Source organism: Triticum dicoccoides, chromosome 7A, assembly GCF_002162155.2.
Source record: "Triticum dicoccoides isolate Atlit2015 ecotype Zavitan chromosome 7A, WEW_v2.0, whole genome shotgun sequence".
NCBI lineage: Eukaryota > Viridiplantae > Streptophyta > Magnoliopsida > Poales > Poaceae > Triticum > Triticum dicoccoides.
Window position 1 is genome coordinate 658,257,418 of NC_041392.1, and position 15,812 is coordinate 658,273,229.

Below are 15,812 nucleotides of genomic sequence, written 5' to 3' on the forward strand. Positions count from 1 at the left end.
ACCCTAGTTTTCTTGGATAGGAGGCGGCTGGCTAGAGCTCCAAATACTATATACAAGGCCTGACAGACATCCTAAACCTTTGCATATTTTTTGTTAAAAAAATAATGATTTTTTTGAAAAACTTCTAATCTATTCATCTTTAATCATGGTAGTACAACGAACATAAAAAGTAATAAAAAATTACATCTAGATACATAGACCACCTAGCGACGACTACAAGCACTGAAGCGAGCCGTTGGCGCGTCGCCGTCATCACCCCTCCCTCACAGGAGCGGGCAAAACTTGTTGTTCTACACAGCCAGGAAGTCGTCGTACTAAGACCGCATAGGACCAGCGCACCAAAAAAGCAACCACTGTCGTTGAAGAGTAGCGTAGATCAGAAGGATCCAATAAGACACGCGAACGTAGATGAATTACGACTAGATCCGAGCAAATCCACAAAGGACAGATCCCCGAAAACACACCTCCACACACCCACCGACGATGATTCCATGGCCTTAAAGCCACCGAAGACGAGGCGGACCTACAGCGACACCGGCGAGAGACAAAGAAAACTTAGGCTATTTCTTGAAGGAGGAGGGGGCCTGTTCCATAAAATTAATAATTTGGTAAAACTAACTGATAATTTTCAGCCCCTCACAAAAATTACGAACTATGAGGGCTATGACGAGACGTTAGCAACGTCAGCCAATACGTGTTTGCTCATCTTTTTTTCTCTGAAAGGAGGTTGTAGCCTTCAACCTGTGCGCGGCAGTGTAATGCACACAACTATTTCTTATTTAATTAGCGTAAGGCAACAAACCAGAAAACATCAACAAGTACAGGCATAGGAAACCACGATCGAATCATAACAAGATATGAAATTAGCACCTATGACCAACGGTGATGCCAACCTAAAGTATCTGTGAGGTCAATGGTATTTTTTGAATCTTTTTCTTCATTATAAACAGTAATTAAACACTATTTTAGGCTTATTTTTAAAAATGTTGTGGGGTTTGTTGACCCCACAGCTAACACGTAGCTTCGCCGCTGCCTACGACCAAGTCAATTTTTTCTGAATCAACACCTTCAAGAAGGAATAAGCATCCTTGTGTTGTCGTTGTCAAGTCTGGTCAGAGATATAGTTGCATTGGCCAGTACTTCAATCTTGATGATGGATCTTCCAATAGTTGCATTGGCCAGAACTTCAATTAGGTCGGGAAGACATTAGCAAATTTGTGGGACGCCTTCCCAACTTAGACCACAGCCTCAGCCGTCAGGAGGGCCCCCCATATCTTGGGGCAGATGTGGCCATCCTACCATCAGTGAGTCGACCTGTACCATCCACTATGGATGTGTTTGGTTGCTCGCATTAGGCCCAACCAGACCTGGGCGGGCAGTTTTCAGCCTGTTTGGTTGCCTGATCCATATCAAAATCTTGGCTCGCACGAAACTTAAAGCAGTGCTCAGCCAGGCCCATTAGAAATGGCTGAATCAGTCGTTTCCAGCGAGCCAGGCTCGAGCGATGCAGGGGAGAGGAACGCTGCACCGCACAACTGCGACAGGGAGATGGCGGGAGCGAGGGCGCATCTTCGAAAAAGTGGCAGGACGAATTCGAGTCACTGTCTGCCGATTCGGTCGCCCTATATATCCAAGGTAACCGCCGCGGCAAAACTCCCACCACCATTTTTTCCCTCTCGAGCTTTCCCTCCGGCGCAGATCCCCTTCGACAACGAGGTAAGCGGCACAACTACTCCAGCAACCAGTTGGCTGCTGTGGCGGATCGACTACTCCTCCTCTCCGACGTGCCAGGCACCTCCTCCGCGGCTCTTCCGATGGCGTCTATAAGTTCAATCACCACCTCCTCTCTTTTTTGCGGGGTAAAAAGGAATTTCATTACTCAAGGAGGCCGCTCAACCATACAATGATTTACAATGTCATGCAAGCCAGATCCCAACCACACGGCGGTGCGAGGGGTACTACGACCATAAGCGGCAAGAGCATGACTAACAGTACTTTGAGAACGACTAATATGGCTAATAGAAATCTTCCGAGGGTCATCTGCAATTAACCCAAGAACACCTCCTCTCTACTAGTTCTAGCTAGATCTGTCGATGTGGTAGGGTTAGATTGGAATCTTCCGATATGTTTGACTGTGATGTTGTAGTAGCTACTTATGATGAATGGGAAGCATCACGCGGGCTTGGTTGGACCTAATGCAGGCAACCAAACATGCCTTACGTAAAACCCGTAATTTGTTTTATGTAAGTCTAGCATTGCTCCGAAACTTCCAAAATCTTTTGTCTCTTCCACTCAGAAACAAAGCAAAGTATCAAGGTTTCCCAAAAAAACAAAACAGAGGATCATCCTCACATATTCTTCAGACGAACTCAGACTCTACTACCACCTACTCGGCGGATCGTGCCTACTCGGCCAATGTACAGACACGCATAACGACCGAAGCCGGCGACCGAGGAATCATATCGGGTCCCCGTCCACGCTGCCGACGTGTGTGCGGTGGACAACATCCCCCACGTCGACTCATCACTCCCCGGACAACGACGCCGCCGGCCAGCGTACTGCGTACGTACGTGCCCAACTTTCCCCGGGAAACCGTGTGGGTTCCGACGGACGGACGGACACCCGTCCGCTCCCCAGCCGCGGTCGCGTGCCTGCGCGTGCACCCAGGGGCTTAGACTAGACTTGCTATGCCGGCGTCAACCGGCGATTCGTCAAGGTTCCAACCCGAGCCCGGAGCCCCTGAAGCTTTCAGTCCCGTGAAAGTTACGTCGAACCGTCTTGATGGATACGATGCCTTGGCGAACTTGGCCCCGAGAGGTCGACGAGGCCTGACACGTTGCATGTAAAGTCGCAGTTCCCTTGCGTTCAGCTCGGAAGATCACCCTGGAGTGCAGTGGCCCCGAGCTCTTCAAATACCCCCAACCACCCTTGTCTCTTCCTCATCCCAAAGCTCACCACACCACGCACGCGGCGATCACAAAGTGCACTTGCAAAGTTGCACCGCTCGAGTCGAGCCACACGTTTGATATTCATAAGTGCAGTTAGGAACTACTCACTGATCTTCCAGACATGGCGAGTCCTCGCGGTCTGGCAGGGCTCCTCTGCTTCGCCCTCGCGGCCGCGGCAGCGAGCGCGGCGCAGTACCGGGTCGGCGAGCAGCGGGGGTGGAGCGTGCCGGCGGCCGGCGCCGAGCCGCTGAACACGTGGTCGTCGAGGATGCGGTTCATCATCGGCGACCAGCTCCGTAAGTTCCACGCCCGACCGAACGACCGGACGAACGAGGGCTCCTGGCCATGCATGGTGAACTGACGGCTTTTTTGCTCTGTTTTTTTGACAGTGTTCGTGTACCCCAAGGACACGGACTCGGTGCTGCTGGTGGACCAGACGGCGTACAACGCGTGCAACACCACGACCTACGTGAGCAAGTTCCAGGGCGGCAGCACCGTCTTCACGCTCGACCGCTCCGGCCCCTTCTTCTTCATCAGCGGCAACGAGGCCAGCTGCAAGGCCGAGCAGAAGCTCATCGTCGTCGTGCTCTCCGTCGACCACACGCCGCCGGGCCTCCTGCCGCCGCCCCCTCCCCCCTCCATGCCGCCGTCGTCCGCGCCGCCCATGCCCAGCCCGACGTCGCCTCCTTCCATGACGCCGCCGTCCGCCGCGCCGATGCCCAGCCCGATGTCGCCGCCTTCCATGACACCGCCGTCCGCCGCGCCGATGCCCAGCCCGATGTCTCCTCCTTCCATGATGCCGCCGTCCGCCGCGCCGATGCCAAGCCCGATGTTTCCTCCTTCCATGACACCGCCGGCCGCCGCGCCGATGCCCACCCCGATGTTCCCCCCTTCCATGACACCGCCGTCCGCCGCACCGATGCCGAGCCCGATGTCTCCGGCGGCTGCACCCGGGGCAACCCCGGACTCGCCACCATCGCCGACTGGTCCAGCGCCGTCGCCGGGTACACCGGGAGGCGGATCATCGCCGGGCACCCCTGGATCCGACGCGAGCAGCCCGCCGGCGCCGGGCGCTGACGGGGCCAACTCGACCACGCCGGGGAGCGCGGCTGCTCCGGTGACGGCAGGCCTGATCGGCACGCTTGCAGCAGGCATCGGCTACGCCATGCTCGCTATCTGAGTGTTCTTTTCTTTTGTATAGTGTGTAAATTGCGAGATGCCACTCATGCTCTGCAGAGGATTTACCTTTGAACGTACAGTATTTGTTTTCCGATGGTGAAATTATAATAAGAGATAGTACGTTTGAGCTTTTTATATTCTTTTTTGAACGATGCTTGGGTCCCGAAGGACCAAGAAACTTAATTAATTAAACTTGGAACAGAGCTACAGTGCAGTTTACAACCGGACCGAAACTGAAGAGGAAAAAGTACAGACCGATCATGACATTTGGAAGAAGGTCCCAAAAAGAGAAAGAGAAACGAAATCGGGACTTGAGCATCCGCTCGGCTTAGGCCGATGTTAGGGCCCAGCTGACCGGCTAAGCGCTCGATCGGTCACCTCCCTGGCCGTTAGATGCGAGCACGCCTGGCCACTGATCCTCTTCCTTGCCTAGGCTCTTCTTGCAAAACAGCTTGCAATAGCATGCCTCGCAGCTCCGCGATGCACGCGGGCGGCAACATGCCACCTTTCGCAGCTCCGCTTGATGCGCTTCTCGATGAGGAAAAACCGACCGCCGTTGAAGCACCATCAGCTCGCCGCACTGGTCGCAAAAACATAGTCGATGTTGAAGCTTTTTTCGACATGGTGCACTGCCGCATATCCCGGCCGCGCAGCTCCTCGTAACTCGCCGTCGATGCTTGCAGCTCTCGTCGTGGTTGTAGCATCTGCCATTGACGGTCGCCAGCACTGCCACAAATTGCTTGCATATTGCCCCTCGCAGTCGCATGGTTCCAACTTCCTTGCGACATGGTCGCAGGCTCGCATCGCACACCCCGCATAGCAACTTCGCCCCATCCCCAATGGCAACATCCTCGTTGCTGGCTCGAGCATTCAGCGACCATGGTTACAACGAAAACCGTCAACACCGTAGCATCGTCTCTTGCCGGTTCTAGCAACCTTCATGGTTGCAAAACCGTCAACACCGTAGCATCCGCCACAGCCGGTTCCAACAGCGTCATCAATAGATTCCAGCACCCCCGTGGCCTCGATCGCAGCACCCCATGTTGGTTCCAACATTCATCGACCATGGTTGCAGCGAAAAACATCACCGTCGTAGCATCGTCTCCAACAACCTCCTTGCCGGCTACAGCATCCGCCACCACCGAGGGTTCCAACATCACCATTGGTCGATTCCAGCACCGGGTGGCCACAGTTGCAGAACCCCACAACAGTCGAGGCAGCTCGAATGTCCACGAGTTGCACCGAGAAGGGGAAGAGCTTGGGTCATGCGGGAGTGAAAGAAGGAAAGGTGTGCTACTCATTAGGTCAAAGGAGATGAAGATGTGCGCGGCATGGATGGGGGAAAATGTACCGCGAGAAGCATCAGGGGAAGAGACGAGGTCGGAAGCATCAGGGGAAGACGAGGTCAGAAGATGAGGGGAAGACGAGGTCAGAAGATGAGGGGAAAGTGAAAGGCAGTGGGCGTGCCGCATGAGACGTGCGGCATTTGCAGGCCCGACGGCTGATGTCGAGGAAGGAGACCAGCAGTTGACCACATGTATTGTACCACCACCACGGTGGCCTCCTCTCCTTACCCATCACCAGTGTTCAAAGTCAAACAGAAGATCCTTCTCCAGACCATCTACCCAACTCCGGCAGCTTCTCTGACCACCATGGCACACCATCTCAACTACAGCAGCTTCTTCTGCAGCCACCATGGCCAAAGCAGAGAGCACGCAGTCGGGTTTATTTGGATCTCAGGGTAGCCCCTCCAACTAATCATCGGTAACCAGAGGCAGGGGACACTCAAGGGGGTCAAAGGGGGGTACATGCCAATGACCAAAAGACCTTTCTAGAAAATGGAGTCAATGAGGCAGAACCGTTGAACATGAACATAGAACAGAGTACCATATTAAAGACTGTTATTGCAAAGCACTGGGCACTATGGGTGACAGTTCTCACAGCACCAATGCATCACCAAAAAGATGACTAGCAACCAATGTGAATTAAGATATCACTCCATTTCAAGGTTTCCATAGACTGAAAAGCTAGTTTTTTGCATAAATACCACAAGTTTCTGAACCAAAAATAGGATCCAAGCAACATTCATAGTACGACTAACAGCAAATGATCCTCAACAGAGCAAAATTAAAGCTCCTCATGACATTCATAGAAACAGCAGGACTACCCAGAGAGGAGTAAGTTTCTTGATTGCCACCAGTAGAGTTGGAAGATAGCCTACAGCCTCCTTCCCCTCCTTCCTCCCTTCCGGCGGGTGCTGTCAGTGGGAACTGGAGTCACGTCCTCTGCAGCACAAGAACAAGCATTATGGTCAGGCATATGCAGACACAATAAGATGGGACATATGTGCTTCCACAAACACTATATCAGAAAGCGTTGCGTACCAATGCGCCCAATTTTCATCCCAGAACGAGCAAGAGCCCTGAGAGCAGACTGAGCTCCAGGTCCAGGTGTCTTGGTCTTGTTGCCTCCAGTGGCACGGAGCTTAATGTGCAGTGCGGTAATACCAAGCTCCTGAAAGAACAGAATAAACTCTGAGACAAAGCATCTCAAGGGAGCAATGCAGCACTACATCCTAGTCATGTACCGGCATTCCAAGCATCAGTCTAATGAAGAGAATACAACTGGTAATAGGCACAGCTGAAAGTGAAGCCTTGGTATTTGAGGATGCATACCTTGCAACGTGTAGCAACATCCTGAGATGCAAGCATAGCAGCATAGGGTGAAGACTCATCACGATCAGCCTTGACCTTCATTCCACCTGGATGGTTTAGAGGAATAACAGTGCATATTAAGTACCATCACTAACAGTGTGAATGCAAGTAATGGCATAGGAAAAGATGCATACCAGTGATCCGCACCAGGGTTTCCCTCCCAGACAAGTCAGTCACATGCTGCATATTGAGATTAGAGTCAATACACATGAGACAACAGTGTTGAATGCATAGGTGCTGAGAAGAAAATACTTACGATGAAAGTGTCATTGAAGGATGCAAAGATGTGAGCAACGCCAAAGACATGCTCTCCCTCACGGACAGCCGGTCCAAGGGTGACATTCTCCTCCTTGGGCTCCCTGGTCTTCCTCTTCGACGACTGCAACAACAAACCACAATTTACATTAGACAACCCACTCGGCTAACATGAAAGGCAGCATTTACAGAACATTTCTGGTTTCGTGCAGCACAGTCAGCCTAAGTTGATACAAAAATACCATACGTAGCTTTAGGAGGAATAAATTATGTGTGGGTGTGGCTGATGGCCATGGGTTTCAGTAAATTCTAGTAGAAGCTGACCAACTGGCAGCAGATTTACTGAGTTAGAGCATATTGTGCAAACCAACTGTTTGGAGATGATCCGACACTAACAGCATAACTAGAAATACAGGTAGCAACCATGAAAACTCGACAAAAAAGGATGGAGATTAATTCAGTTATCTAAAACCGCCCAACCCCTTCTTCATTCAAGCAGGTCAACTCTATTCATCCACGCTACCCCATTCCACCAAGTGATGCCGAATGCAATTTCCTCCTTCATGGCATACTCGACATTTACTACCATCCACACGGTACAACCGAAGAGAAATACATAATCCTATCGCAGCTTCATCCAATCAACCCTGTCCTAGCATACCACCCTACCTAGAATCAAGCAATCGAGCGCCGCAGCTGTTGCGAATCTACCGAATCTGCGCGCTTTCGGAAGCGAGGAGAAATTGCGACGGCCAATCGCAGCAACAACCGAATCAGGGGAGAGGAAACGCACCATGGTCGCGTGGAGCGGCGGTGGACCGGAGACGACGACGGCGAGGAGGAGGAGTGCGCGCCTGGTTGAGATCACGATGAGTGCGCCGCCGCCGCCGAAAGCTCAGAGGGTCGGAGGGCGAAGGGGTGCCCGCTTATATACGGGGGTGCCGCCAGCTAGGGTTTAACCCCCCGCCTCCGATCGGCTCAAATGCCGATTTTGCCCTCACGCATGTGTCACTGCAAGTGGGTCCAACGGATTATTGGCGACCCGGGCCGTTAGTTGGGCCGAATGAAATGGTTTCTTCGGGCCCATGTGACACCAAGGTATGAATGGGCTGGATGCTGGGCATTTTCGTCCCTGGGTCGCCCGATAGAGAGGAGCGGAGAAGGAGGGGTGCTGCGTTCGGCAAGGATGAATCGCTCCCGAGTGTATTGATTCTCTGGTTGCTCTGATTTCTTTCGAGGACTCATTGACAAACCATTTTGAGAAACAAAGATTTATAGAAACCACCCTTTAAATCATCCCAATGGAACCATATCCTTGTCAGTTTTGGTATAATTTTTACCCTCAAAACTATGGAACCGTATAAATCAACCCTTCTGTGGTTTTAAAGCCACCATGTCCAATTATGGGCGGTATTGGCCAGTGTTGAGAGCGTTGACTCCCTTTTTCTTTTCCCTATGTGTATTTAAAAAAATTATCACCTACTAAAAATGTTTATTGTGTGTATCTAAAAAATATTCACCGGGCATTTTTTTAAGAAAAAACATTCAAGTACACCCAAGAAATGTATATTACTATTTACTAGCAAAAACCAAACGGATCAAAACTAGAAACTGGAAAGGAAAAAAAGGGGGGGGGGGGCAGAGAACGGAAAGAAAAATGAACGAAAGCTGACAAACAAAGAAAAAAACGGTGAGAAACCGCTGCACAAAACGAACACCTAAATTGGGCCGGCCCACGTGTTTGCCACCAATTTGACGCAATAGGCAGGCTGTAAAATTAGGTTAGTGTGAGGTCTGCGATTCAAGTAGATTGATACTACATCTTGATTTGCTCTGCTCTTTTTGTCATGCTTAGAAAAATCCACTTGAATTATATATCGCAAAATTATGGACATTGTGCTTTCTCGGAGTGCCAATTTTTTTCTCAATTTAAGTGAAAGAAACTTTATTATACGGAATTTTACCATTGTGTGGTGTTATCTTTTTGAAGTATTTGAACCTTTTTTATGGATCTACTATTCATGCTTGTAATAGGTGTCTCTATGCATATCAAAGTACATAATTTCTTGAATAAGACACATACTGTCAATCCCCAATAGATCATGTTGTTAAGATTAGTTCCTCAATTGGCATATAGGTTATTCTGAATCTTAGGAGTTGTTTGGATATCACCAGCACCAGCCCCACCAGAACAGGGCATGCCAAATTATTCGTAGATCAATATTATCTATGTTATACAATTTTTACCAGATTTTAAGAAGAGGATGTCAATTGGAAGCAGGTGCACCATAAGCTTAAGCTCTACTAGAGGCTGGTGCTCTAACCTCTGAGTCGATTTCTTATGTACTCTTTATTGTTTTCGTTGTTTCCATTGCCCCTATAAGATTTATGAGCTTCTATTCACCATGAGTCCTAACTAGTGACAGAAGATTCACAAGACTTGTACTAAATTTTCCTAAAGAATTGAATCAAAACACTCGCTTAATGCACCAAAAATTCCTAATAGCAACCAAAGAATACTTAAATTAACTCGGGCTAACATTAAGTGGTCGAGAACATTTGTAAAGACCATGGAACCTCATCAATAGTAACAGGAACCGAGGATATACACAACAACTAGGACAAATCTTTCTTGGTACCACCGTTTGCACTTTATCTCCGATTCTTGGTATGTCATGCAATATTGCCTAGCCCAATGAGAAGAGTCCACAAAATCACGGTAGCATCTCCAAACCCGTTCATGATTGCATATTATGCTATTTTTGCATATGCACACATATCCAGCATTTTCAAATCCCTGGTACCTCCCAAACCTATAACAAACTCAAATAAATCCTACTATTTTGGACATGACAGACAAAGCTGAGCTACTCAGTCAGGGAGGGGTCTCTGTCTATGACATGCACTCTAGTAGTCCAAGTTTTTGATGTCTTTTATAGCCGGAGATTTCTATGCAGATGAGTAGTTGTTTCATTTATTTCTGTCATTACTCCTGCAACTCATATATTGTCCATTACATGCTCGCTGACTTGATTTAATAGGTACACACGATGAATCTGTCACATCCATATCCATATGATCCATCATGTCTTTATTGATCCATGTCTATGCAGTTTTGTAGGATACGAGCCAATGAGTGAAGAATTAGCAAGTGTGTTGCTGAGATACATGTTCAATGTGGTGCTAAGCATTATACACATCGGTGATGAAATATTTGTTGGTGTATCAGCTCCATATAAAACAATATGGTAGCGGACGTGCAAGCTTTGCCCAAGAAAATGGGCATACTGTGAAACAACCTACCAAAATATTTTATTAAAATAACACATCTTAGCAAAAAAACACATGAAAGCTAAGAAATTATTACCCAACTTCAAGCAACTACAAAGGGTATTTCTCCAGCAAAAAAACTATGAAGGGTATTTCACGCATCATTGTAGAGATTGCGCAACAACAGTCCTAACTAAACCAAGAGCCAATATTGTCAAACTGAATTCATAAGGAACATTTTACTTGTCTCTCAGATCTGAAGACAGTTATTGTCGGAGGCCGAAGGGGTGCCCGGTTATATACGAGGGTGCCGCCAGCTAGGGTTTAACCCCCTGCCTCCGCTCAGCTTGAATACCAATTTGACCCTCATGGATGTGTCACTGTAGGTGGGTCCTGATTTTTATTGGCGACTAGAAGAACACCCGTGCGTTGCAACGGGGCCACATTAACTTTAAGAGTTCAATATTACGACATTGGCGATCTTTTTTACCATCAAATCCTCTCACACACACAGACACACACTCTCCCTCCCTTTTCCTCACTCTCTATCCCCCTCTCCCTCTCTCTCTAACACACACACACATATCCATTTTATTGGGTACTGGACCATAATCCATCTATTTCACACATACACGCTAGTGCATAACAATATGGATTATATGTATTATATTTGCCACCAGAACTGAGGGAATTAATTTCATGTAAATCGACCAGCCACAGCTCCAAGAATACGCGAACGAGGTGGCTCGGGTCGGCGTCGGCGCCGTCCAGCGCGGGCCACGGGCCCGCTTCCAAGTGCACGTGCAATGCACGTCTTCACAAATATTATAACCAGATGTGAGAAATCACATGCATAGAAAAGACATTCTGATAGCAATCCAAATACCATACTCAATTGAATACCTAACCTGGACAATACTCTTATTTCTATGCGCCAGAAAAAATGGAATAGCAAAGCTAAGTATGCCTACATACGTTCATATTATATATAAGAATCTTGGGTGAACAATTGCAACAAAGCACTAAGCAGCGATAAATTTAAATAAAAAATCCATTAACTATGCAAGCAGCAGGCTTGTTACAACATAGAGAGATAGGAAAATGTCACCTCTAGTAATGTAGCGCAAAGGAGTGGAACGAAGCATGAATGAGCGGTTGTCTGTTCTTCTCCATGTACATGGATCAGCAGTAGAGGCCAAGTATATAAGTACTTGACTGAACTCCACTCTTCATGTACGGAGAGCCATGTCACCTTCTCGCCGCTGCAGCATGGGAGGACGGCTGGTTCACGTGACCCTCCAGCTGGGGGATCCATGGTGTCTGACCGTCGAGCTCAAGGCAGAGAAGTTGAGGGCAGTAATGGCGAGATCCATGTCGGCCAACCGGGCGAAGAGGAGGTCGTTGGGGAGGGACACATCGGCAAGATCCGGTCACCACGCGACATGAAGAGCAACAGTGATCTCCACAAGCTGTAGGCCGGCGGCGTGCTCCATCCCCTGCGATGGGGTGACCATGGCGGTGGCCACAGCTCCTCATGCTCGCCTCGATCTCGGTGACACACCCTGAGTGTAGGAGGCAGCAACGACCTCGACGAAATCATGGCCTCCATCCCGGAACACATGAAGGACCTCGGCCCTGTCACTACTCCTCTCGCCATAGCTGCATGCGGCAGCGGACCGTGGGTAGGAGGGCAGGCGGCGTCGCCTCGGCTGACGGCAGGGAGCAACGTTGATTTCGGGTAGGTGGCATCGCGAGGACGGTCGCGGCCGCGGGGAAGCACCCCGATCATGCTGCCAGGCCAATCCTTCTCCTCCGATCCCCTATCCCCGAAGATTGCGCCGCCGCCCCGGTCGTGTTGTTTCCATATATTATGCCATTTTTTCCTGTACCTAAACAAACGCGGGCGAGCGGATGGCAGAGTTTTGGTCCGCCCTCTAAAATTGCTAAACGCACTTTTGGTGAGGATTATTGTTAATAAATGAATTCAATCATGTCGCTCTAAATAAATGGATTCAATCATGTGACTCTAATTACTTCGGATTGTTATGTGCACACTAAGCGGGGTGCAGTTAGGAAAGAAAATGTTTTCTAATTAAAGTGATTGAGTGATTTAAGGTAAGGTTATTAATTTAGATTTGATTTTTAGTGATTGTTAGTAAAGTATGATATGTCTTTAAAATCTTTTATTTGTTTCCTTAAAATCTATTATTTGTTTCCTAAAGAAATTTACAATAATGAAAGGTATTGATTGATTTGGATAAGTTAGTAAATTTAGATCCGTGATTGCGTGCATGTTTGGAAAGTGCTGATTTGCAAGAAAAGAGCTGAGGGGTAAATAAACCGGTGAATAAGAAACCAGCATCGAAAAAAATCTACGACGATTAACCTACGAAAAAAACCGGACGAAAGTGGTGGAACGAAAAAAAACCTGGAAGCGAGACTACCAACTGCAGTTAGGAAAGAAAATGTTTTCTAATTAAAGTGATTTAGTGATTTAAGGTAAGGTTAATTAATTTAGATTTGATTTTTAGTGATTGTTAGTAAAGTATGATGCGTCTTTAAAATCTTTTATTTGTTTTCTTAAAATTTATTATTTGTTTCCTAAAGAAATTTGCAATAATGGAAGGTATCGGTTGATTTGCATAAGTTAGTAAATTTAGATCCGTGATTGCGTGCATGTTTGGAAAGTGCTGATTTGCAAGGAAAGAGCTGAGGGGTAAATAAACCGGTGAATAAGAAACCAGCATCGAAAAAAAATCTACGACGATTAACCTACGAAAAAAACCGGACGAAAGTGGTGGGACGAAAAAAAACCTGGAAGCGAGACTACCAACTTCAGTTAGGAAAGAAAATATTTTCTAATTAAAGTGACTGAGTGATTTAAGGTAAGGTTAATTAATTTAGATTTGATTTTTAGTGATTGTTAGTAAAGTATGATGCGTCTTTAAAATCTTTTATTTGTTTCCTTAAAATCTATTATTTGTTTCCTAAAGAAATTTGCAATAATGGAAGGTATCGGTTGATTTGCATAAGTTAGTAAATTTAGATCTGTGATTGCGTGCACGTTTGGAAAGTGCTGATTTGCAAGGAAAGAGCTGAGGGGTAAATAAACTGGTGAATAAGAAAGCAGCATCGAAAAAAATCTACGACGGTTAACCTACGAAAAAAACCGGACGAAAGTGATGGGACGAAAAAAAACCTGGAAGCGAGACTACCAACTGCTCCATTAGGAGTAGAGATACATGGTAATAGTTGGGCTGGGTGAAATGGGTTTCGTCAGGACCATGTGACACCACAAGGTTTGAATGGGCTTGACATTTTCATCTCAAGGTCACCTCTTGCTTGGTGGACTGCGGTTAGTGAGCCGACCTCCTCGGATCTCATTGTCAATGTCCTGAGGGATTCACCGTAAGCTCCGCTACAGGAGATATTCTGCCTTGTAAGCTCTACTATAGGTTCATGCTCTAACCTCTGATTTCTTACATACTATTTATTGTATTAGTTGTTTCTATAGCCCTAAAGAGATTTCTGAACCTCCATTCACCGTGACCCCAGACTCTCGACAAAAAGATTCACAAGAGTCAATGTACTATTGTCCTAAAGGATTAAATCAAAACACTTGCATGATGCACCAAGAAGTCCTAACAGCAATCAAAGAATAATTAATTAACTCGAGTTAAATTTAAGTGGTCGAGAATATTTTTAGAGACAGCGGAAATTCTTTGCACTAATTAAGATAGTACTCCCATTGTCATGGACCTCGGACACAACGACTGAGGGAGTCCTGGATTAGGGGGTGTCCGGATGGCCGGACTATACCTTCAGCCGGACTCCTGGGCAATGAAGATACAAGATTGAAGACTTCGTCCCGTGTCCGGAAGGGACTTTCCTTGGCGTGGAAGGCAAGCTTGGCGATATAGATATGTAGATCTCCTACCATTGTAACCGACTTTGTGTAACCCTAACCCTCTCCGATGTCTATATAAACCGGAGGGTTTTAGTCCGTAGGACAACATATAGAACAAAAATCATACCATAGGCTAGCTTCTAGGGTTTAGCCTCTCCGATCTCGTGGTAGATCTACTCTTGTACTGCCTATATCATCAATATTAATCAAGCAGGACGTAGGGTTTTACCTCCATCAAGAGGGCCCAAACCTGGGTAAAACTTCGTGTCCCTTGCCTCCTGTTACCATCCGGCCTAGACGCACAGTTCTGGACCCCCTACCCGAGATCCGCCGGTTTTGACACCGACATTGGTGCTTTCATTGAGAGTTCCTCTGTGTTGTCTGAAAGTGCGTTATATCGACTAGAGGGGGGTGAATAGGCGATTTTTATGAAAGTCTTCAAAACGTGAAAGTTATGAAGACAAACGATAGAAATAAACCTATTACCCTGCAGCGGAAGGTAGACTACACTAGGCAAGCCATAGTCAAGTATTCAATAGAGTGAAAGCATAATGACTAATAGCAGCAATGTAGTAAGGATCAGGTAGGAAGATATTGTGAAGCCACACAGAACACGCAGTCACTCAGTGAAGACAAAAGATAGTGCGAACATACAATGACTTCACAAGGAGTAACAGTAAGTAAAGGGAAGGGAAGATGAAACCAGTGACTCGCTGAAGACAATGATTTGTTGGACCAGTTCCAGTTGCTGTGACAACTATACGTCTGGTTAGGGCGGCTAGGTATTTAAACCTTAGGACACACAGTCCCGGACACCCAGTCCTGAACACATAGCTCAGGACACCCAGTCCTCACCGTATTCCCTTGAGCTAAGGTCACACAGACCTCGCCCAATCACTCTGGTAAGTCTTCAAGGTAGACTCCCAAACCTTCATAGACTTTGTTCACCGGCAATCCACAATGTCTCTTGGATGCTCAGAACGCGACGCCTAACTGGCTGGAGGATGCACAGTCCTCAAGTGTAATAAGTCTTCAGATCACACAGACAAGAAGACTTAAGTGATGCCTAATTCTCTTTGGCTCTGGGTGGTTAGGGCTTTATCCTCGCAAGGAATTCTCTCTCAAAGGCTTCGAGGTGGGTTGCTCTCAAACGACAAAAGCCGTACTCTGAATCTGAGCAGCCAACCGTTTATGGTTGTAGGGGGTGGGCTATTTATAGCCACTTGGCAACCCGACCTGATTTGTCCGAAATGACCCTGGGTCACTAAGGAAGTGACACGTGTTCCAACGGTCAGATTTCAAACTCACATGACAACTTTACTTGGGCTTCAAGCAAAGCTGACTTGCCCGACTCTGGACAAGATTCGCTCTCAAAGTCTTCACTCGAAGATATAGGTTTTGTTTAAGCATCACTTCAGTCATTCTGACTGGTTCTCTTGGACCCCATTTAACAGTACGGTGGTTCCTATGACTCAACACAGAAGAAAGAGAACTACAAAAGATCTAAGTCTTCGAGCTCCATAGGCTTCATGTGATGTC

The 15,812-nt window shown here is 47.5% G+C and overlaps 2 protein-coding genes across 2 annotated transcripts; one reads left to right on the forward strand and one right to left on the reverse strand.

Annotated features, from left to right (window-relative positions):
- Positions 1 to 2,915: 2,915 nt before the first annotated feature.
- On the forward strand, positions 2,916 to 4,262 carry LOC119331273 (vegetative cell wall protein gp1-like). Its single transcript, XM_037604443.1, has 2 exons — positions 2,916 to 3,244; positions 3,338 to 4,262. The coding sequence occupies exons 1-2, from the start codon at positions 3,070 to 3,072 to the stop codon at positions 4,126 to 4,128; spliced, it is 966 nt and encodes a 321-aa protein (XP_037460340.1). The 5' UTR covers positions 2,916 to 3,069; the 3' UTR covers positions 4,129 to 4,262.
- Positions 4,263 to 6,092: 1,830 nt separating this feature from the next.
- Positions 6,093 to 8,041, reverse strand: LOC119329672 (40S ribosomal protein S14-like). Its single transcript, XM_037602736.1, has 6 exons — positions 7,890 to 8,041; positions 7,098 to 7,220; positions 6,976 to 7,021; positions 6,803 to 6,888; positions 6,512 to 6,641; positions 6,093 to 6,412 (listed from the first exon to the last, which is right to left on the reverse strand). Exons 1-6 carry the CDS (start codon positions 7,890 to 7,892, stop codon positions 6,345 to 6,347), a joined length of 456 nt encoding a protein of 151 aa, XP_037458633.1. The 5' UTR covers positions 7,893 to 8,041; the 3' UTR covers positions 6,093 to 6,344.
- Positions 8,042 to 15,812: the final 7,771 nt, after the last annotated feature.

Bases quoted from the DNA above. Each gene is read 5' to 3' on its own strand.
- LOC119331273 (XM_037604443.1), top strand. From the start codon at position 3,070: ATGGCGAGTCCTCGCGGTCTGGCAGGGCTCCTCTGCTTCGCCCTCGCG. The intron at 3,245-3,337 runs GTAAGTTCCACG...TTTTTTTGACAG, and splicing joins CATCATCGGCGACCAGCTCC to TGTTCGTGTACCCCAAGGAC.
- LOC119329672 (XM_037602736.1), bottom strand. The intron at 6,889-6,975 runs GTATGCATCTTT...TAAACCATCCAG, and splicing joins AACCCTGGTGCGGATCACTG to GTGGAATGAAGGTCAAGGCT. The intron at 6,642-6,802 runs GTATGCATCCTC...CTGTTCTTTCAG, and splicing joins ATGTTGCTACACGTTGCAAG to GAGCTTGGTATTACCGCACT.